Source organism: Ornithorhynchus anatinus, chromosome 1 (assembly GCF_004115215.2).
Source record: "Ornithorhynchus anatinus isolate Pmale09 chromosome 1, mOrnAna1.pri.v4, whole genome shotgun sequence".
In the NCBI taxonomy this organism is placed as follows: domain Eukaryota; kingdom Metazoa; phylum Chordata; class Mammalia; order Monotremata; family Ornithorhynchidae; genus Ornithorhynchus; species Ornithorhynchus anatinus.
In genome coordinates, this window is record NC_041728.1 from 35186059 (window position 1) to 35209930 (window position 23872).

General features: G+C 47.6%; 1 protein-coding gene and 1 non-coding gene across 2 annotated transcripts in view; one reads left to right on the forward strand and one right to left on the reverse strand.

Moving 5' to 3' along the window:
• SIPA1L1 (signal induced proliferation associated 1 like 1) overlaps nt 1-23872 on the forward strand; it is a 363817-nt gene that overhangs the window by 219127 nt on the left and 120818 nt on the right. The window contains exon 7 of the mRNA XM_029058544.1: nt 8307-10131. Within this exon, the coding sequence (XP_028914377.1) occupies nt 8622-10131 (1510 nt within the window). The 5' untranslated portion in view covers nt 8307-8621. The remainder of the gene's footprint in view (nt 1-8306; nt 10132-23872) is intronic.
• Nucleotides 12060-12197, reverse strand: LOC114815616. Its single transcript, XR_003763413.1, has one exon. It is a non-coding gene; the product is annotated as a small nucleolar RNA SNORA7 (small nucleolar RNA).

Below are 23872 nucleotides of genomic sequence, written 5' to 3' on the forward strand. Positions count from 1 at the left end.
TAAAAAGGGGATTAAGACTGTGGAACATCATGTGGAACAGGAACCGTGTCCAACCTGATTAGCTTCTGTCTGCCCCAGCACTTAGTACGGTGCCTGGCACATAGTAAGCGCTTAACAAAAACCATTCGAAGAAGAGGATCTTGTTGGAACCCTCACTGTTCAGCTAAGAAGTGGATTTGGCTCTCCTGCACTAGCACTCGATCTAGAACATGAACATAGAGCTTGAAACAAAAGAGCCTCTAAACCAAAGTATTGTTTCCCTCAGGAAATAGAGAAGCGGCGTGGTCTAGTGGGTAGAGCCCGGGCCTGGGAATCAGAACATCATGGGTTCTAATTCTGGTTCTGCCCCTTGTCTGCTACATGACCTTGGGCAAGTCACTTCTCTTTTCCTCTGTGACCTTGACTGTAAAATGGGGATGAAGACTGTGTGCCCCATTCACATTTGGGTTGTACATATTAACATACTTAATATTCAGTAAGAAGACAGACTGCATGAGCATACTAGAAGTCTGCCACTACCATCATTGAGTAGAGCTGTGGGCAGGGGATGTATCTGTGGCATTGTTGTGTTGTCCTCTCCCAAGTGCTTAGTTCAGTGCTCTGCACACAGTAAGCGCTCAGTAAATACGACAGATTGATTGATCATATAACACTAAATAGAAATGGACTTTTATCACTCTGTTCAAATCAGGCAGAAGAGTTTGAGGAAGAGGGGGAGGTTGGAGATTAAGACCAAATTAAATTTTTCAGGTTCACAATATCCCAAAGGGAAAGAGCTCTGGAGGAAATCTCAGCATGAAAATTCAATGGTGTTCTTGCAAAAGGGCGCTCAAAGGAGTGTTATGTTGTACTTTTTTAAAAGCAAATATAAAAAATATAAAAATACTTCCCCAAATCAATGCAGCATCCATTTAATTTTATACATGTCGTAGCAAATTACTACCCTAGGACCATCAACCCTTGAAATGTAACTTAGACCTAATAATGATAATGATGGCGTTTGTTAAGCCCTTACGATGTTCTGTGCGCTTGGTTAGATACAAGGTAGTCAGGTTATCCCACAAGGGGCTCACAGTCTTAATCCCCATTTTCCAGGTGAGGTAACTGAGGCACAGAGAACTTAAGTGACTTGCACAAAGTCACACAGCTGACGAGTGGCGGGGCTGGGATTAGAACCCACAACCCCTGACTCCCAAATCGGGGCTTTAGAAAAACTGCAGAGATTAGTTGTCACCTCATTCCTCACAGACGTTCTTCTTCATGGGGATTGGTTTGGGTGCCATTTTGTGAATTTAGGAGGCTGAGGAAATACATCTCCGCAGAGGTCAGTAGATCATTATAGATACACTTGCTAAGGGATTGTAACACATACACAGTTGTAACGGGGGCTGTGCAGTTGCCATGACCTGGCATGGTGGAAATCGATCAGGGAAAACTTCCTGGTGGAGGTGGGATTTTTTTTTTTTATGGCACTCATTATGCAGTTACTACGTGCCACCAACTGTACGAAGCACTGGGGTAGAAACAAATCAATCCAGTTGGACACCATCTCTGTCCCACATGGGGCTCAGTCTAAGTAGGAAGGAGTAGGAGTTAATCCCATTTTACAGGTGAGGTAACTGAGGCTCAGAGAAGTTAAGTAACTCTCCCAAAAGTCCGACAGGAGACGAATGGAAGAAGCGGGATTAGATCCCCGGATCCTCCGACTCCCAGGCCCGAGCTCTTTTCAGGAGAGTTTTGGAGACGGGAGAATCGTAGGAAATTTTAATAGGAAATTTCTGTGCCCCCTTTTACAACCAACTTGAGTGGTGAAATCTTCTTTAAGATTTCAGTCAACTCCCAAAGTTCTGTATTCATGGAGCACCGCATGTACGCAGATAATTGTAATATGCAATCCATAACAGTATAAAGCTCATGGTCTTTCCACGCTTACAGCCATTATAGATAGCGATCGTCTGTCATTTTACACTTTGTGATTTACCGATAACTGCCGGGACGAATTACTATGTAGGAGGGAGAGCTGAACAAATAAAAATGGAAATGCAGATAGAAAAAAGGAAGGGCTAATGTAACTTAGAAAGGCCACAGTTTTATGTTTTCAGTTCAGGTTTTAATTTTTTTTATTATCCAACATTTAGGCTTTAGTGGGTACACCTCAATTAAAAACCCAGAGGATTAACGTTGAATGGCAGACTTATCTTTCATTAAGTACTTAGCCCAAAAGAAGGGAATACAAGTTTCTACTTATTTTGGAAGGGCTCCTCCTTAATTCCAAACCGTATCTGGAAGGACAGAATTTCATCACAGGCCTCAAAACGGTTTCTACCGTCTATTACCCACACCCAAGTTGAATATTAGAATATTGGTAGTAACTGTGGTAATTTTTTAGCCCAAACTCTGTGTCAAGTACCGTACTAAGCACTGGGTAGATACAAAACAATCAAGTTGGACACAATCCCTCACAGCCTAAGAGGAAGGGATGAATTTTGATTAGACATGTAAGCTAGCTGTGGGAAGGGAATGTGTCTGTTTATTGTTGATTTGTACTTTCCCAAGTGCTTAGTACAGTGCTCTGCACACAGTAAGGGCTCAATAATATGACCGAATGAATGATTCCATAAACAGTGTGAAGTCTTTCAGGTTCAATAACTATTTTGTTCATTTTCATTTTCATTTTTGTTTCATTGAATAGACTCAGGATCTGCCCTTCATGGGGCCTTTAGTAACCAGGTGTGGCTTTATATCTTTGTATCATAATACTGTGGCGGATTTTTGTCCCTTTCCCACTTCTGAATGCTCAACATTAACACTGAAGTTTATATAGTACAAATATTCCTTTGCTTACCGGAGAATATTCCAACTGCCGGATTTTTCTTATGGATGCCAGCGCCGTTCGGTTTTGTTTTTTTTGGATTCCTGAAATTTGTAATCTCTGGGTCAAAGGTATTGCATCTGTGGCAAATACCCTGGAGATTTTAGACTACACTGTTCATTTAGATGTAACAAAATCACTAGTATAGGATGCCCTCTGTCAAGTGTTCAGTTTATGTATCTTCTATCTTCCCCCCACCTCTAATTCATTTTGTCTGTCTTCCCTGCTAATGATAAAAAATTGGTAACTGAGTTAGCACTTACTATGTGCCAAGAACTCTTCTAAGCACTGGAGAAGATCAGATTGGACACAGTCCTTGTCCCAGATGGGGCTCCCACTCTCAATCCCCATTCTCCATATGAGGTCACTGAGGCCCAGAAAATAATAATAATAATGGTATTTGTTAGTGCTTAGTATGTGCCAAGCACTGTTGTAAGCGCTGGGGTAGGTAAAAGGTAATCAGGTTGTCCTACATGAGGCTCACAGTCTTCATCCCCATTTTACAGATGAGATAACTGAGGCCCAGAGAAGTTATTTGACTTGCCCAAGGTCACACGGCAGATATGTGGACTGACTCAAGGTAGAGTAATCGAAGAAGGGTGATGCCGAATTGTCCATTCAGAACCGAATGTTGTCCTACGGCTGTCTTCAGTTTGGATAAACTTGGAATTGACAAATAACATGTGGTAATTTATTTGGATGAGCCCAAATGATATATCAGTGAAACTTGTTATAATGCCAAGTCATATTTATTTTTATCAGTTATAGAAGGCACGATATGCCAAATATTAAACGTTCTCCTAAAGGTATCATTGATTTTTTTTTGCACCGTGCATCTCTGCTTTTTTCATATGAAACCATGGCAACTTCAGTTGCCTAAACTAACAGTTTACCAGGAGCTGGCCTAGTGGATAAGAGCCCGGGCCTGGGAGTCAGAAGGACCTGGATTCCAGTCCTGGCTCTGTCCACTGTGTAACCTTGGTCAAGTCACTTCACTTCTCTGTGCCTCAGTTCCCTCCTCTGTAAAGTGGGGATTAGGACTGTGAGCTCCGTGTGGAACATGGACTGTGTCCAACCTGATTAGCTTGTATCTACCCCAGTGCTCAGTACAGTGTCTGGCCCATAATAAGTGCTTAACAAATACCATAAAAAGTCTTCTTTTTTCCTAGTCAAAACTTGGTTCCGGATTTAGCATTTCTGTTGCATAATATTCTTAGTTCATCTGCTTTTGTTTAAATTTTACAGAGAAGGCTTATTAAAATTCACTTTGTGGAACACAGGTTCCGATCCAGTCTCTGTCACTTGCCTGCGTGCGGTGTGACTCTAGCAAATCATTTGTCTGTCCTTCTATTTCCTCACTTCTAAAAATGGGGATTCAATACCTGCTCATTCATTCATTCATCGTATTTATTGAGTGCTTACTGCGTGCAGAGCACTGAACTAAACGCTAGGGAGAGTATAGTGTAACAGTGAACAGACACATTCCCCGCCCATAACGGGCTTACAGTCCAGAGGAGCTTAGAGAGAGTGAGTCCCTTTTGGAACAGCATTTGGAACTGACCTGATTATCTTGACTATACATAGTATATAGTTGTGTTGTCTTCTCCCTAGCGCTCGGTACAGTGCTCTACACATAGTAAGCACTCAATATATATGATTGATATCCTAGATTTTGTAGAGTGCCGGGTGTACAGTATCCCTTAAATAGCATTGTTATTGTTGCTATTATTATTATTATATTTATCATCATCATATTTGTTAATCAGTTCAATCCCAGTCCCTGTTCCACTCAGAGCTCAGAGCCTAAGGGAAGGGGTGGAAGGAAAAGGGGGTCACGTATCCCCATTTTCAGTTTCTGTGATGAAACTGAGGCCCATCACTGCATAGTAGCTATTCCAGAAGAGAGTCCCGCCAACACCAAGTTTCCCACTCAGATCAGCCACCGTGTCACCTGTTCGTCTCGTGAGTCGATGGAGAGCTTACTAGGTAGAAAACCGAGATCCCTCACGAGCTGGCGTTAATCATATAGCGGCGCGAAACTGTTCGGTTTCGAGGACAATAAAAACAAGTGAACACACAGTAATCCCACAATCTGTATGCCCTGCTTTTTGCCACACACACTGTAGCCGGCACGCATGTTTCCAACCCCACGAAATGTTCCCGTTTGTATAAATAACAGCTGGCCTTTCAAGCTGTTTGCGGATACCGCAAGTGGAAGAAGCGGCCTCCTTTTAGAGGCAGAAGGCGAGCTGGTTCGACAACTAATTGCTACTGGAGCAAGTACTCTTTATCGCGGAGAAGATTATGCAGAGTAATCATTTCCCGTGACAGGTCAGAGGCCCTGAACTGCAGGGAAGTTTAGGAAGGGATCTCTGCAAACTTGCAGCTGGTAAAAATGTCCAGGGCCAATCATGTGTAGTTTGTTGAGTCTTTAAGAGGGATTCCTGGCATTGATTTCAAGAAATTCAATCGTATTTATGGGGTGCTTACTGTGTGCTGAGCACTGTACTAAGTGCTTGGAAAGTACAGTACAGCAATAAAGAGAGGCAATCCCTGCCCACAGCGAGTTCATAGCCTGTCGGGGGGAGAAAGACACCAATCCGGGGAGACAGACACCAATACATTTAAAGAGGCATCAATAGAAATAAATAGAATTATAGATATATACATATATACATAAGTGCTGTGGGGCAGGGACAGAAGAGCAACGGGAGAGAGATGAGGTGACACGGAAGGGAGGGGGAGCTGAGGAAAAGCGGGGCTTAGCCTGGGAAGGCCTCTCGAAGGAGATGTGCCTTCAGTAGGGCTTTGAAAGGGGGGAAGTGGGATTGTTTGGTGGATTTGAGGAGGGAGGGCGATCCAGGCCAGGGGTTGGACGTGGGTCGGGGTCAGCGGCGAGATGGGAGAGAACAAGGCACAATGAGAAGATGTGAGGAAATGAAATATATTCTCTGTCGGACATGTGTGGTGATGAACCGTGTCCCACTGAAGACATTTTTGCTTTTCCCTACCCTCTTACCATCGTCATCAATGGTATTTATTGAGCGCCGGGAGAGTACAATATAGTAATGATAATAATAATGATGATGATATTTGTTAAGAGCTTACTATGTGCCAGGCACTCTATTAAGCGCTGGGGTAGAAACAGGCAAATTGGGTTGGACAGAGTCCTTGCCCCCTTTGGGGCTCACAGCCTCAATCCCTATTTTACAGAAGAGGTAACTGAGGCACAGAGAAGTGAAGTGACTTGACCAAGGTCACCCAGCAGACAGGTGGCGGAGCCGGAATTAGAATCCACGATCTTCTGAATCCCAGGGCCGTGCTCTATCCATGACGCCAGTGCATCAGAGCTGGTGGATTCGTTCCTTGCCCACAGCGAGTTTACGGTCTGTAGGGAGGCTGCATTGCTTTATAATTCAGATTCGGTTGAGGAGTGAGGATAGCAGGATTTGGTTCTCCTTTCTTCTGAAATTAGATGAGGGGGTATGAACAGTGATGGTGGCTACATGCATTTAGTCGTATGCAGTTTGGGGAAATTCTCGATTCAGTGTGCGGAAAAGTTTTTGAATTCACTTGTACATGTTCAGCGGAACGGAAATGGAAAATAAATGGAAATCATGACTTTGTAAAAAATTCATCAACATTTCTGTTCTCTGCCTTGGGTTTTGCTCTTGCAAAATGTGTTTGATGCTTCCATTCAACGATAATAGAAAAGAAATGGGTGTTTATTTTAAGCAATTTAGAAATAGGAGATTAAGAAAAAGAGAGTTTCTGATGATTTTGATAAGAATTTTTTGTAGAAGGCTTATAATGGGAAAATAGGTTTTTCATGTTTGGGTTAAAAATTCAAACTTTCCGATGAACTTTACTAGGTAGGATGGGTCTGGTATTCATGGGCCACAAGAGCGGATTTTGATTAAGAATATCGCTGGCATCCAACGAACCCATCTTGGCTACAGCCTTTTAAAAAGACTTGAAAGTCACACAGAAGCGATGACCTTTTGCTTTGAGAAGCAGCGTGGGATTCAGAAGGACCTGGGTTCTGATCTTGGCTCCGCCACCTGTTGCTGTGTGACCTTGGGCCAGTCACTTCACTCCTCCTGGCCTCGGTTCCTTCGACTCTCAAATGGGGATTAAGAGAGTGAGCCCCATGTGGTACAGGGACTGCGTCCAACCTGACGAGCTCGTATCTCCTCCGGTGCTTGGAACAGTACTTGGCGCATAATAAGCGCTTCACAAGTACCATCATTAATGAATTAATTTCCAATGCCCTGGGCTGCCCGGACTGAGGCCAGATGCAACCTAGATGGGTTATTTTAGAAGCACCATTGGAGATTTCCTGAAACACCGTCACCACGGCCCTCTTGTTCTCCCAACGTTCTCTTCATAGACTGTAAGCTCGCTGTGGGCAGGGATTGTGTTTCTTATAGCGTTCTACTGTCCTCTCCCAAGCGCTTAGTACAGTGATCTGCCCGCAGTAGGAGCTCAATAAAGCCTGCTGTGTGACCTTGGGCAAGTCACTTGCCTTAAGTGCCTCAGCTCCCTCATCTGTAAAATGGGGAAGGAGACTTGGAGCCCCACGTGGGACAGGGACCGTGCCCTTTCCGATTGGCTTGTATCCCCTCCAGCGCTCAATACGGTGCCTGGCCCATAGTAAACACCCAACGAATACCACGATTATCATTTTTGTCGTATTGGCGATTGACCGACTGACTTTCATTCATTCATTCAATAGTATTTATTGAGCGCTTACTATGTGCAGAGCACTGTACTAAGCGCTGGGAATGTACAAATCGGTAACAGATAGAGACAGTCCCTGCCCTTCGATGGGCTTACAGTCTGATCGGGGGAGACAGACAAGAACAATAGCAATAAATAGAATCAAGATGCGCATAGGCACTACGGATTTGGAGTGAGCGGATACCTAAGTTCTTTGAAGGGGCATACTCAAGGGGCTGTCTGAAGTGTCACGCAGCATGAGAACGTGAATCAAACGGTCAAGCAGTAGTTTTTAATAATGATGATGGTATTTAAGCGCTTACTATGTGCCAAGCATTGTTCTAAGCACTGGGAGACATGCAAGGTTATCAGGTTGTCCCATGTGGGACTCAAGTTTTAATGCCCGTTTTGCAGATGTGGTAACTGAGACTTGGAAAAGCTGGGTGACTTGCCCAGGGTCATATAGCTGACAAGTGGCAGAGTAGGGATTAGAACCCACAACCTCTGATTCCCAAGCCCGTGGTCTTTCCACTAAGCCACGCTGCTTCGCTTTTTCATGGGGGATGTGAAACGAAAGCCGACTCTCCGAATGTGTCCGTTATTATTTTCACTTGCAAAAATGTAGTCCTCCGAAGAGTCTAATGGGTCGTCTCTCTCTCTCTTTCTCTCTCCTTCTCTTTCTCTCTCTCTCTCTCTCTCTCTCTCTCTCTCTCAGGGAAATACCACCTCACACCATCTCAGAGGGTGCCGAAGGTCGGCGATGACCTCTCTGTCCGAGCCGCCTAGAGGACGGCCACCCGTTAAAGCGCGGGCCAGAGCTGCGATCCGGCCGCCGCGTTGAAGGCCGGGATTTTTCTCCGTCGGGAGCGGGGCGTCTGTGAACCTCTCGGGTCGCCGGCTGGGAGCGGGGGGCTCTCATGCAACCGCTGCGCTTCCTGGAGACAGTGCTCCGGAAGGGAATCGGCCCTTGGGAAGGCAGAGATGAGCGCGCTTCCCCACGGAATTTAACCCCCCTCCCCGCCTCCCCGCCATGACCAGCCTGAAGCGGTCCCAGACCGAGAGGCCCGTGGCCACGGAGAGGGTGTCGCTGGTGGGCCCGGAGGGGCCGTCGGCCAAGGTCCACACTGACGACTTCTACATGAGGCGCTTCCGCTCGCAGAACGGCAGCCTGGGCCCGCCGGTCATGGCCCCCGTGGGCCTCCCCCGCAGCGAGAGCACCCACCACGTCACCTCCACCCCGGGGGTCCCCAAGATGGGGGTCCGGGCGAGGATCGCCGACTGGCCGCCGAGGAAGGACACCGTCAAGGAGTCGGGTCGGCCGGGCCAGGAGGGCGAGCCGGCCGCCGGCCCCGAGAGCCTGTCGTCCAAGAGCAGCCCCGGGAGCCAGGGCAGCTCGGTCAGCCTGAACTCGAGCGACGCCGCCATGTTGAAGAGCCTCCACAACACCCTGAAGAGCAAGACCAGGCCAGTGGAGCGGATGGACTCCCGCTTCCTCATGCCCGAGGCCTACCCGGCCTCCCCGAGGAAGGCCCTGCGCCGGATCCGGCAGCGGAGCAACAGCGACATCACCATCAGCGAGCTGGACGCCGACAGCTTCGACGAGTGCATCTCGCCCACGTACAAGAGCGGGCCGTCGCTCCACCGGGAGTACGGCAGCACGTCGTCCATAGACAAGCAGGGGACCTCGGGGGAGAGTTTCTTCGACCTGTTGAAGGGCTTCAAGGGGGACCACCCGGAGCCCCGGGGAGGGACGCCCACCCCACTGGGCGACCTGCTGATGGCCAGCGGGAGCAAGGGCTCCGGCTTCTCCCTGGACATCGTCGACGGGCCCGCCGTCCCCCGGGAGAACCTCCGACTCTTCAAGGAGAGGGAGAAGCCGCCCAAGAGACGCTGCAAGTCGGAGACGGGGGACTCGTCCATCTTCCGGAAGCTCCGGAATGCCAAGGGCGAAGGGGAGCCGGCGGGGAAACCGGCGGACCAAGACGACGGCCGGTCGGAGGACGGCGTCCGGCCCTGGACCTGCCCCAGGTGCTTCGCCCATTACGACGTCCAGAGCGTCCTATTTGACCTGAACGAGGCGGTGGTGAACAGACACAACGTCATCAAGAGGCGGAACACGACCACGGGGGCCTCGGCCGCCGCCGTGGCCTCCTTGGTTTCGGGCCCGCCGGCCCACTCGGCCAGCTTCGGCTCCCCCATGGGCAGCACCGAAGACCTGAACTCCAAAGGGAGCCTCGGGGTGGACCAGGGGGACGACAAGAGCAACGAGCTCGTCATGAGCTGCCCCTATTTCCGGAACGAGATGGGCGGGGAGGGGGAGAGGAAGATCAGCCTATCCAGGTCCAACTCGGGGACCTTCGGCGGGGGCGAAAACGCCGCGTTCGAGTCCACGCTTAGCTCCCACTGCACCAACGCCGGAGTGGCCGTCCTCGAGGTGCCCAAGGACAGTTTGGTTTTGCACTTGGATCGGGTCAAGCGGTACATCGTGGAACACGTGGATCTGGGCGCCTACTATTACCGGAAATTCTTCTATCAGAAGGGTGAGTAGTGAATTCCCTCCCTGAATGATAACGCGGAGGAGAATAGTGATAATTATGGTACTTGTTAAGCGCCTGCTGTCTGTCTCGCACTGTTCTGAGCACCAGTTCGTCCAGTCAGGCGCAGTCCCCTTCCCCCGCGGGGCTTGCACTCTTAATCCCCATTTTACAGATGAGGGAACAGAGAAGTGAAGTGACTCACCCAAAGTCACACAGCCACATCCATGTGGCGGAGCTGTGATCAGAACCCAGGTCCACCTGCCTGCCGGGCCCGGGCTCTAGCCACGCTGCCTCTCCAACGTCTTCAGACGTTTTCAGCTGATCCAGTGACTCGCTCAGGTGTTGGTTCACCGGGAGGCAAGTTGGGCTTTTAGATTCAGAAGAGAAGCTTAAACAAACACCGGTTGGAAAAGAGTGGTTGAGGGGGTTGGGGTTCCTCAGCGAATCCCAGGGTTAGAAATGCGTCTTGCTACGATTTTCTTCCAGAAGTTAAAAAAAAAAGCCCAACAAACAAGACTACTCTCTTCACGTTACTTCTCTAATCGGCTTAGGTTAAGTGAGGGAATAGATTAAGTAAAAGATAGAAAGATAATGGCAGCCCCTTCTTTGGAAATTCATAAGATCATATTGAGAAGGAGCGTAGCCTAGCGGATAGAGCCCGGGCCTGGGAGTCAGAGGCCCTGCATTCTCAACTTGGCTCCTCCCTTGTCTGTCATGGGGCCTTGGGCAAGGCACTTCACTTCTCTGTGCCTCAGTTATCTCATCAATCCACCAATCAGTGGTATTTATTGGGGGCTTACTATGTGCAGAGCACCGTACTAGGTGCTTGGGCGGGTACAACGTAATTAACAGTCACATTCCCTGCCCGTAATGAGCTTACCGTCCAGAAGGGGAGGCTTACATCAATATGAATCAATAAGTACTTTAAAATGTGTACTCTAAAGATCGGTACGTGTGGGAGGGGAGAATAAGCAAAGGTACCGAAGTCAGAGATCCAAGACAGACGCAGAAGGGAGAGGGAGGCGGGGAAAAGAGGGGTGAATCGGGGAAGGCCTCCTGGAGGAGATGTGATCTTAGTACGGCTCGGGAGGGGGAAGAGAATGGGGGTCTGGCGTCTATGGAAAGCGGGGGTGTTCCAGGCTAGGGGGAGGACGTGGGAAAGGGGTCGGCGGTGAGTTAGACGAGATCAGGGCCCGGTGAGTGAGCTGGGGCTAGAGGAGCGGATTTTCCGGGGCGGGGCTGTATGAAGAGGGCAGGGAGGTGAGGTAGGAGGGGGCAAACTGATTGACTGCTTTATAGCCAATGGTGAGGAGTTTCTTTTGAACGCTGATTTCTCTAAAACGGAGATTAAGTCTGTGAGCCGCATGTGGGGCAGGGTCTGTGTCCAACCTATCTTGTAACTATCCCATTGCTTAGTACAGCGCCTGACACATAGTCAGCCCTTAATGAATACTATTAAAAATAATAAAGAGTGAATAAGGAAGTCAGTGGGAAACCCATAAAGAGCCACTGCATTTTTCTTTGACCGTCAAGGCTCGGGGACAAGAACTCCTCTTAAAAATCTAGATCGGGAATGGGTAGTTTTGGCCTTCCTTGGCCAAGTTCTATGTGTTAATGGCTTTGCAGCAAATTAAAAAAATAGAAACGTCTAAAATGACATTGCAAGTGCCAGCATCTAATTGTTTGACGATGAAATAGAACCGGGTCTTGTCTAACGCCGTGGAGTCGTCTCCGACCCACAGCGACGCCACGGACACATCTCTCCCAGGACGCCCCGCTCTCCATCTGCAATCGTTCCGGCAGTGGATCCGTAGAGTTTTCTTGGGAAAAATCCGGAGGCGGTGTACCATCGCCGCCTTCCGTGCAGTCGGCCTGAGTCTCCGCCCTCGACTCTCTCCCGTGCCGCTGCTGCCCGACACAGGGGAGTTTTGACTTACAGCAGATTGCCTTCCGCTCGCTAGCCACTGCCCAAGCTAGGAATGGAATGGCCAGGCCTCTGCTTGACTCTCCCTCCTGTAGCCGAGACTGGTAGAGGCCTGGAAACTCTCCAGGTGTGACCCTGAGAGGGGAAATAAAAAGATGCCCTGTGCATAATGGTATATTATGCAGAACCGTAAGATGCCATAGTGATAATGGTGGTATTTGTTAAGCGCTTACTATTGTGTCAAGCACTGTTCTAAGCGCTACCATAATGAGAAGCAACATGGTCTAGTTAGAGCATGGGCCTGGGAGTCAGAAGGACCTGGGTTCTGATCCCTGCCACTCTTCTGCTTGCTGTGTGACCTGGGGCAAGTCACTTCACTTCTCTGGGCCTTAGTTACCTCATCTGGAAAATGGGGGTTAAGATCGTGAACCCCATGAGGGACTTGGAATGTGTCCGACCTTGTATCTACCGCAGTGCGTAGTACAGTGCTTGGCACATAGTAACAAATACCATAAGAAGAAATATTCACATGTATGCGTAGTAAGTTTTAGTCCTCTTTCTCTTGATTGTACCATTCGGCAATCTCAGGTTCTTTATCCTGAGATTTTATTCTTTAAAAAGCGAGCAGGATAATCAAATTAAAATTAATAGTTTTACATGTAGAGAGTATAGTAGTAGTGTATAGAGGAGTAGTCTGGCTTAGTGGATAGGGCACAGGCCTGGGAGTCAGAAAAACCTGGGCTTTAATCCCGACTCTGCCACTTGTCCGCTGTGTCACCTTGGGCAAGTCACTTTACTTCTCTGTACCTCAGTTCCCTCATCTGTAAAATGGGGATTAAGACTGTGAGCCTCATGTGGGACCGGGACAGTGTCTAACCTGAATCATTTGAATATACCCCAGTGCTTGGAATGGTGCTTGGCACATAGTAAGCGCTTAACAAGTACCACATTATTATGGTCAGTATTATAGCTCTTTAAATAAATCCCCAGACCTGTTTTTCTAAACGACCAGACAAGACCTACTCTTACAATGATTTTAAAAGCATCAGGACCCTCTGAGAAGAATGACAATGTAGAAGCCTTTGAAACGTTTCCATTTTAGCTCCAAAGTCTCTGGGTTGGAACCAAACGCTTAAATCTGTCTTTCAGCCTTAGGTCTGTAGTTCGGAGGAAAAGAATTCCCAAAAGGACAGTTCCGCGGCTTTTGTGTTTAATTTTCCCAACTTTGTTTGGGATTCGGGTGTGCGTACCGATCCTTTCTCCCCTGGGACAAAATCGGTCCAGCGTGTTGGTTACAGTTAAGCCTACTAGCCTCATGAGTTCGAATCCCAGGTCTGCCACTTGTCGGCTGTGTGACTGTGGGCAAGTCATTTAACTTCTCCGTGCCTCAGTTCCCTCATCTGTAAAATGGGGATTAAGACTGTGAGCCCACGTGGGACAACCTGATTCCCCTATGTCTACCCCAGCGCTTAGAACAGTGCTCGGCACATAGTAAGCGCTTAACAAATACCAACATTATTACTAGCCACTCTCTTTGTGTCCCCGTTTGAACCCCTCTCAAACACTGGGCCACAGATCTTAGGCTGGAGTTCAGTCCCCGAACCCTTGTAACCGGAAGGGAAAAGCACTGTTTTTACTTATTCTCCGAGTGTCTCTCTGGTTGGTACAGTTCAAATAATTTCTTCCATTAATAATGCCTACCAGTACTGAAAGTGCAAGTAGAACATTCCAGATTATTCTTCAAAGTGTTACCGAAGGCACGTCTCCTCCAAGAGGCCTTTCCTGACTAAGCCCTCGTTTCCTCTTCTCCCATTCCCTTCCTAGTCACCGTTGCACTTGGATTGGCTCCCTTTATTCCCCCCTCCCTCAGCCCCACAGCACGTATGTCCATATCCGTCATTTATTTATTTCTAGTAAAGTCTGTCTCCCCTTCTGGACTGTGAGCTCTACCAACTCGGCTACACCGTAGGCTCCCAAGTGCTTAGTACAGTCCTCTGAGCACAGTAAGCACTCAATAAATACGATAGAAATACGCGATCGCTTTCTTCTACCCTCACTTTATGTCCTTTTTCTGCTTGGACTTCCTCCTCTATTTTCAAATTCTCCTTGCAAATCCATTGTTTTGATAAAAATGTAATGCGAAAGCTCCCTTCCGAAGTTCTGTCCAATCTCACGATGAGAAGGCACATCATCTTTGCAATTGGCTCTGTACCTTTTAAGCACTCAATCTTTCAGTCCTATTTATTGAGTACTTGTGGTGTGCAGAGCACTGTACTGAGTGCTTGGGGGAATACAATAGAACAGAGTTGGTTGGCACGGCCCCTGCCCGCAACGAACTTACGGTCTAGAGGGGAAGACGGTCATTAATAGAAATAAATAGATTTGCAGTAAAGTACGTAAGTGCTGTGGGCTGGGAGGGGGAGGAATAAAGGGTGCAAATCCAAATTCCAGGGTGATACAGAAGGGAGTGGGAAAAGAGGAAATGAGGGCCTAGTCAGGGAAGGAGATGTGTCTCAGAGGAGATGTGTCTTCAATAAGGCTTTGAAGCGGAGTCGAGTGTCTGGAGAATATGAAGAAATAAATATTTGCTTCTAAACTGTGAGCCCATTGTTGTGTAGGGATTGTCTCTATCTGTTGCCGACTTGTACTTTCCAAGCGCTTAGTGCAGTGTTCTGCACACAGTAAGCGCTCAATAAATGTGATCGAATGAATGAATTAAATGAATGAAAGGAAGGGCGTTTCGGGCAGAGGCAAGACGCGGGCGAGGGGTCGGTGACAAGATTAGATCCCTCTATCCTCTAAGCACATCCCTCTAGGCTGTAAACTCACTGTGGGCAGGAAATGTATCTGTTTATTGTTGTATTTTACTCTCCCAAGCGCTTAGCACAGTGCTCAGCACACGGTAAGCATTCAGTAAATACGCTCGAATGAAATAGATTGACTGTAGATACGAGATCGAGTTTTTTGATATTCCCCCCACACTCAGCCCCACAGCACTATGTACGTATCCCTATTTTACCAACTCCGTTGTATCGCAGTCTCCCAGGCTCTCAGTGTGTTGCTCAGCAACCATTAAGCACTTAATATCATTGATTGATTGATTGACGGATTGAAAAGCTGGGCTCCTTAGGACAACCAGAGGCTCTTACGAGACTCCAGTTTGATGTATCTTCTCCAGTAGGAGAAGCAGCGTGGCTAAGTGGAAAGAGCCTGGGCTTGGGAGTCAGAGGTCTTGGGTTCTAATTCCGGCTCCACTACTTGTCAGCTGGGTGACTTTGGACAAGTCACTTCACTTCTCTGTGCCTCAGTTACCCCTTCTGGAAATGGGGATTAAGACTGAGAGCCCCACATGGGACAACCTAATTACCCTGTATTTACCCAGCGCTTGCTTAGAACAGTGCTTGGCACATAGTAAGCACTTCACAATTACCATTATTATTATTATTATTATTATTATTTGCCTTAAGTATCTCAGCCAGTCACTACTTGGGAGCCAACCGCGAGCCAATCAGAGTGCTCCCAGGCAGCCACTCTATCCCTACAGGTAGATTTCATTTTTTTATTCAGTTCAATTGGCTATATGGTGTGTTCAGATTAATAAGTACTTGTAGTCATTGTAATGACCCACGGCCAAAAGGTCTCCCTGAAACGGGCCAAGAGGTGAACAGTAGAATAATATGAACCAGGCAACCGTTCTAAATCCCACCGACTAACCACGATTCTCTCATTAAAATCGTTTTATTGCACAGTAAGCTTAAAATGTAATTTGAAGCAGAAATCAGGTCACAAGGGGATCACCTATTAAAATCTATGTTAGCAAATTTGTGTGTGTCCACGTGCATGCCCACCCCAGCTGATGCTCTTTGTTAATGAAACATTTAACCCCAAAGACTGAAAATTGAGTTCGGACAACATCCTAGGGCAGTAACAGCAGTCCATCTCGCTTGTAAACTCCTCGAGGGCAGGGGACGAGTCTGCCAACACTCTCGGATCGGACTCTCCCAAGCGCTGAGTACAGTGCTCTGCATACGGTGAGCGCTCAATCAGTACCCTTGATTGACTGATTGAAGTGTGTGAGCTCGCTGTGGGCAGGGAATGTGACAACCGATTCTTATATCGCGCTCTCCCAAGCATTTAGAACGGCACTCTGCACACAATAAGCTCTCAATGACCACGATTCATTGAGAGCCCTGGGTTTCAGACTTGTAGAGGGGGTCTCTGGGAGAGGCCGGTACCTTGGAGTGATGAATCCCGGGAATGTTTTGTTGGTGAGAAAGGACTCGTATTGGTATCTCTTGGAAGACGCCACTGTGGGCGACCTAGAACAGAGAAGCCGTCCGTGGCTAAGCCCTCATCTCCACTTCTTCCTCTCCCTTCTGCGTCGCCCTCGCCGATTCCCATCATCCCCACTCCCAGCCCCACGGCACTTATGCACGTATCTTTTAATTATTTACTCATTTATTTGTGGATATTAATGTCTGTCTCCCCCTCTACACTGTGAACTAGTTGTGGGCAGGGAATGTGTCCGTTCATTGTTATAGAGTACTCTCCCAAGCGCTTAGTACGGTGCTTTGCACACGGTAAGCTCTCGAAAAATACAAATGAATGAATGAATTCCTACTTCCCTAGTAGGAAGTCCTTCCTTTTAGCAGATTACTTTTTTTTTTTAACAGTCTCTGTTAAACGCTTACTATGTGCCAGCCACTCTAGTAAGCGCTGAGGTAGATATAAGATAATCAGGTTAGACCCAGCACTCAATAAATACGATTGAATGAATGAATTCCCATTTTCCAGATGAGGGAACTGAGGACCAGAGTAGTGAAGCGATTTACCCAAGGTCACACAGCAGACAAGTGGCAGAGCCGGGATGAGAACCCAGGCCCCTCTGGCTCCGAGAGCCATGCTCTTGCGTGAAATGACTTACCCAAGGTCACACGGCAGACAAGTTGGAGCTGGGATGGGAACCTAGGCCCGTTTGGCTCCCAGGCCCGGGCTCTAGCCACTAGCCCACACTGCTTCTCGTTATCTAAGGGTAATGAGCCGCTACAGATTAGTCATGTGAATTGGTCCACTTCTTTGGCCCCTCATTAAGCAGAATAGCTCACAAAGAATCCATGCGTCCCATGCAGCTCAGACAGCCGTAAACCTCCTAATTCAAAACCCCTTTAAAAATCACATCTCCTCCAAGAGGCTTTCCTGGACTGAGCCCTCAATTCACTTAACCCCTCCACCCATCTCTGTCACCTATGCACTTAGATCTGTACCTTCCAGAACCTGATATTCGCGCACTACCGTCAGCTCCGCTTTACTTAGGTAACAATAAGAATAATAATGAAGGTATCTGTGAAGTGCTTATTAGGTGCCAAGCACAGTTCTAAGTGCTGGAGGAGAGATAGAAGGTTATCAGGTTGTCCCAGGTGGGGCTCACAGTCTTAATCCCCATTTTAAAAATGTGGTAACCGAGGCACAGAGAAGTGAAGCGACTTGCCCAAAGTCACATAGCTGACAAGTGGCGGAGATGGGATTAGAACCCACGACCTCTGACTCCCAAGCCCGGGCTCTTTCCACTGAGCCACTTGGCCTTTCAGCAATTCCTTTTCATGCCCGTCTCCCCCTCTAGACCGTAAGGTCTTCTGTGGCCAGGGATCATGTCCCTACCGACTCTGTTGGGTTGTATGTTCTCAGTCGCTCAGTAGAGAAGCAACATGGCCTGGAGCACGGGCCTGGGATTCAGGAGGTCAGGGGTTCTAATAATCCCAGCTCTGCCTCTTGTGTGCTGTGTGACCTGGGGCAAGTCACTTCACGTCTCTGGGCCTCAGTTCCCTCATCTGTAAAATGGGAATTCATTCATTCAGTCATATTTATTGAGCCCTTCCTGCGTGCAGAACACTATACTAAGCGCTTGAAAGTACAATTCGGGCAACAGATAGAGATAACTTCTCTCCAACAATGGGTTCACAGCCTAGAAGTGAGGAGACAGGCAACAAAATGGAACAAGTAGACAGGCATCAATGGTATCGACATAACTAGAATTACAGATATATACATATCATTAATAAAATAAATAGAATAATATTTATGTACAAATATACACAAGTGATATGGGGCGGGGAGGGGAGCAGAGCGGAGGGAGGGAGTCAAGGTGATAGGGAGGGGAGGAGGAGCAGAGTAAAAGTGAGGCTTAGTCTGGGAAGGCCTCCTGTGAGGTGAGCCTCCTCTAGACTCTAAGCTTGCTATGGTTAGGGAATGTGTCTTTCAACTCTCTCCCTAATGCTTAGTCTAGTGCTTTGCATACAGGAAGCGCTCAGTCGATACCATGGATTAATAGAAAGTGGGGATCTCCAATTATGTGACTTCTTCATAAAGTGACTGCCTCGACTTTCCATTTCTGAAAGGAAGGGGACACAGATGGAAGTAAGCCCCCAAAGTGTGTGGGTAAACCTGGTCGGCCCGTTAAAGGTGGACATAATCGGAGAGATGGGAAGCAATGTGGTCTGGTGGAGTCGGAAGGACCTGGGTTCTAATGCCGCTCCACCACGTGTCAGCTGTGTGACCCTGGGCAAGTCACTTCTCTGGGCCTAGTTGCCTCATCTGGAAAGTGGGGATGAAGACTGTGAGCCCCGTGTGGGACGGGGACCGTGTCCAACCTGATTAGTTTGCATCTACCCCAGCGCTTAGTACAGTGCCTGGCACGTAGAAAAGCTAAAGAAATACCACCAAAACAAAGAAATAGGAGAGAAGACTACCTGATCGTGGGATTGTATTCTCCATCCCCCTGCCAACTCCTGCCATCCCTCCACCAGCTGTGCCCATCTCCCTTCAATGGGCAGTGAAGCAACTGCCACCGATTTGCCGAGCCCAGATATATGGACGACGTGTGGATCGCGAGGCGGAGTGGCGGCTTTTAATACTTTGTGTAACAGCAGACTTTCTTTCTTCCCCAGCCACCCACCCATCTTAGTCAGCTGTTGTTCGGAGCCATTTCTCTGAGAAAGCCAGCGCTGACTCACTTGAGATAACTCGATCCTCCCCCTCTCCCCCCTGCCGATTTCGCCGACTGCCAGCCCCCTCTGAAATGCTCACCGTTTCTCCCTACCTGGAGCCAATCTTCATTAGCCTAGTAAATGAAAATAGCAGTGAATCGCTCTCTGGCTCATGAATTTTTGTGGGTTTTCTTTAATGGTGCAAGGGCGTCGTCAGAGAACACCACACAGTTAAAGTGCGTTCAAAAGAGCCTGGGTGTTTCGTCTGCCCTCCCTGTTTCCCGCTTCCACCTCAAAGGCCAGAGACATTTGATATTGTGGAGAGGTCGGGAAAACCCTTACAACTCACTCTGTGTGGAGAGGTCGGGAAAACCCTTACAAGTCACATTCCTCTGAGCCTGTCAGAAATGCTAGTTGAGTTTCTTGTAGAAGCCTCGCCGTTTCGTTGAATTCGTGAAATCTAGATTCCGCTGTTTCTCACCATTTGCCCGTATAAGAATAATGATATAAACTGTGATAGTTGGGAAGCACTTACCGTTTACCGGGCACCTTACTGAGTGCTGGGGGGAACGCAAGCGAATCAGGTTGGACACAGTCCCTGTCCCATGTGGGGCTCACGAGTCTTAATCCCCAATTTACAGGTGAGGTAACTGAGGTGCAGAGAAGTCAAGTGACTTGCCTAAGGTCACGCAGCAGACAAGTAGCAGAGCTGGAATTAGAACCCATGACCTTGTGACTCCCAAGCCCGGGCTCTATCCACTAGGACATACTACTTCGATCGATCGATCAATCGATCGATCAATCAGCGGTATCCATTGAGCATTGAGCACCATGTGCAGAGCAGTGTACTAAGGGTTTACGAGAGAACAATACTCAGTCGTCTATATTGAGCTCTTACTGTACACAAAACACTGCACTAAGCAGTGGGGAGAGTACGATGCACTAGAATTAGCCAACCCGTCCCCTGCCCACAACGAGCTTACAGTCTAGAGGCGGAGACCGATGATGATATCGGACGATGCTTGGGTTTTCCGCTGCATTTTTCATTTTGTTTCTACCAAAATTAATGGCATCGGTTTTTCATTTGTAACTTTCCCATTGACCAAATTTCTTCCCAGCGCTTAGAACAGTGCTCGGCACATAGTAAGCGCTTAACAAATACCAACATTATTATTATTATTACCCGTAAATGCATCTTCATCACTGTGTATTTGGATTATGTAGTATTTTTAAACCTTTATTTGATTTGGTAATATGTAATAACATTTTCAAACCGCTTTCTGTGCTGGGTGATGGGGTAGATGCAGTATAATCAGATTCAGTCCTCGTCCTCCATGGGAACACGTCTGCTATTTCTGTTGTGTTACACTCTCCCAAACGCTTAGTACAGTGCTCTGCACATAGTAAGCGCTCAATACATACCATTGATTGATGAGGCTCACAATTCCAGGAGGTGGTTAGGGAGGTAGATGGAGGAATCCAAGCATTTAATTCACATCAGGAAACTGAGGCCCAGATAAATTAAGTGACTTCCCCAAGGTCACACACCAAGCAAGTAATGGAGCTAGAATCCATCGATAGTGTTTATCGGGCATTGACTTTTTGCAGAGCAGTGTACTAAATGTTTTGTCTCTAGGCTGTGAGCTCGCTGTGGGAAGGGAATGTGCCTCGTGGCTTAGTGGAAAGAGCCCAGGCTTGGGAGTCAGAGGACGTGGGTTCTAATCCTGGCTCCGCCACTTGTCTGCTGTGTGACCTTGGGAGAGTCGCTTCACTTCTCTATGCCTCGGTTATCTCAACTGTAAAATGGAGACTAGGACTGTGAGCCCCACATGGGACAACCTGATGACCTTGAATCTGCCCCAGCGCTTAGAAGAATGCTTGGCACATAGTAAGCCATCATAATTATTATTATTAGTGTACTCTCCCAGGAGCTTAGTACAGTGCTCTGCACACAGTGAGTTCTCAATAAATATGACTGAATGAATGAATGAATGAAAAGGATAGTACCCTATATTGGTAGATTAGAAACTACTTCTCCTGTCTTCCAGATCCATGCTTTTTCTATTAGGCAGCCCTGTCTCCATGTTTGGATAAAGCTCTTAGGTCTCTGATATAAGATGAAAGACATTCACCCTTTCCAAATTCCTTCTTCTAATTCACCATGATCGTTTTAATATCCGGTGTGGATGTGCTACTCTGATTTCCACAAGGTCTTTCCGAATGGAACAAAAAGACGATCCTCACAATTTCCCTTTTGTTGCATAGTAGAATGGATTAGATGCAAGAGATAGGAAAGTAGGTCAGAGGCTGTTTTCAGAGAAAGGGAATTTAGAATGAACCCAGCTCTTGCGACCTAGAAGATTCAGCACTTTAGCTAAGTACCGATTCAGCATTAAAGTTATTTTGAAAATTGAGGCAACTCCGCCATCCTTGTTAAGAATTTGAATCTCCTCATAACTCATTCATCGATTCCGGCGAATATACTGAGCGCTAAGCACTTCTAATCCCGGCTCTGCCACTTGTCTGCGGTGTGACCTTGGACAAGTCACTTTGCTTCTCTGTGCCTCAGTTACCTCACCTGTAAAATGGGGATCAAGACTATGAGCCCCACGTGGGACAGGGACTGTGTCTAAACCCATTTGCTTGTTTCCGCCCTAACGCTTACTACAGTGTCTGGCACACAATAAGCGTTTAGCAAATACCACCAATTTTTTTGGGAGGTGGGAGGGGGGAGGGGGAAAGAGTACGCTATAACAATAAACAGACACATTCCCTGCCCACAACAAGCTTACAGTCTAGAGGAGGAGTTAAGGGTGATGTTCTCAACCGTTTATTAGTTTTGGGGGGATGAAGCCTTTATTTCTACCTCACCAATTTCCACACCCAACTTTTTTTTCCCTTTGCTTAGTTGTGTTTGTTAAACCCTTCCTGTATTCCAGGAGTTGAACTAAGCGCTGGGGTAGATACAGACGAACCTGTTGGACACAAACCTCATCCCACGTGGGGCTCACAGTCTTAATCCCTCTTATTCAGATGAGATAACCGAGGCCCAGAGAAGTGAAGCGACTTGTCCAAGGTCATACGGCGGACGAGTGGCGGGAGCCGGGATTAGATCCCTGGTCCTTCTGTGTCCCCGGCCCGGGCTCTAGCCACTAGGTCTACCGATTCTATACGGACTCTGTGGGTCTCTGGGCAGGGTGAAAGGGAATTAGGTTCTGGTGCTTGCTTCCTCTCCATGGTCCCCCACACTTCTCCTTTCTACCTCCACCACCTCTAGTACTATTTCACACGTGGATCCTCCTTGTACAGTGTCCTGCGTACAGTAAGCACTCAAAAAATACAGTGGAATAAATCACTATCGATGTCATCCTGAGACAGTTCGCACAGCCTAGTGGCTAGAGCCCAGACCCGGAAGTCAGAAGGACCCGGGTTTTAATCTTGACTTGGCCACTTGTCCGCTGTGTGACCTTGGGCAAGTCACTTCACTTCTGTGGGCCTCAGTTCCCTCATCTGTAAAACGGGGATCGAGACCGCGAGCCCCATGTGGGACACGGGCTTTATCCAACCTGATCAACCTATAGCTACCCCAATACTTAGTACAATGCCTGGCATATAATAAACCCTTAACAAGTACCACCATTCTTATTATTACTTTCTAAAGAAGCAACTATTTGAATTTCCCCATATTTCCCTTCTTCCCCCCCTCCTTGACCATCGACCTTCTGAAGCTTGCCATTTAGCAACCGCTTCGATATATTTGACTCCTCCCTGACTCCTCTCCCAACATTAGCAAGCTTGAATCGCTGTACTGCACCGCTTGCAGTTAAATGAGTTGTGTGAGTATGCAGACTTCATCAGTTCGTCCTGAGTTTAGCCTAAATGCCAAAGTGGTTCAGGCTAACGCACTCCGGGTAGGTGAATTAGCCCAACATTTTACTCACTAGGCGTGTAAAAGAGAAAACAGAGCCTCATTGTCCCATGTAAGCGCTGTGCGTCTCCGCTGGTATGTTAAAATAATTAGAAGCTTAGCCACATCTCCGGACCAGCTTTCTGGCACACGGTTAAACCCCCATTTAGGTCTCATCTGACTTCCTCATTTTGCTCCGGGGAGTTTGGAACAGAGCAGACGTGGGAACCTTCATTTTAGTAGTGGAAATGGACTCTCTGGGCGAAGAGAAGGGCAGCCTAGTGGAAGCCCTTTGTTGGGTAGGGGTTGTCTCTATCTGTTGCCAAATTGTACTTTCCAAACGCTTAGGACAGTGCTTTGCACAAAGTAAGCGCTTAATAGATGCAATTGAATGAATGAATGAATGAATGATAGAGCACGGGCCCGGGAGTCTAAAGGACCTGGGTTCTAGTCCCGGCTCCACCACTTGTCTGCTGGGTGACCTTGGGCGAGTCGCTTCACTTCTCTGGGCCTTAGTTACCTCATCTGTAAAATGAGGATTAAAAGTATGAGCCCCACGTGGGACAACCTGATTACCCTGTATCTAAAATGGGGGTGAAGACGGTGAACCCCATGTGGGATAGGGACTGTATCCGACATGATTATGTTGCACCTACCCAGTGCTTAGTACAGTGCCTGGCACATAGTAAGCATTTAACAAAGACCATAAAAGACCCCAAAAAAACTGCACGGGATTAATTCCCGGCCTCTGTGTGAGTTTTAAGATCCTTCTAGACTGTAAACTCATTGTGGGCTGGGAATGTGTCTACCAACTCTATTATAGTGTTCTGTTGTACTCACCCCAGCTCTTAGGACAGTGCTCTGCATGCAGTAAGTGCTCAGGAAATACCACAGTAGTATTTCTTAATGGTCTGACTGATTGAAAACTCC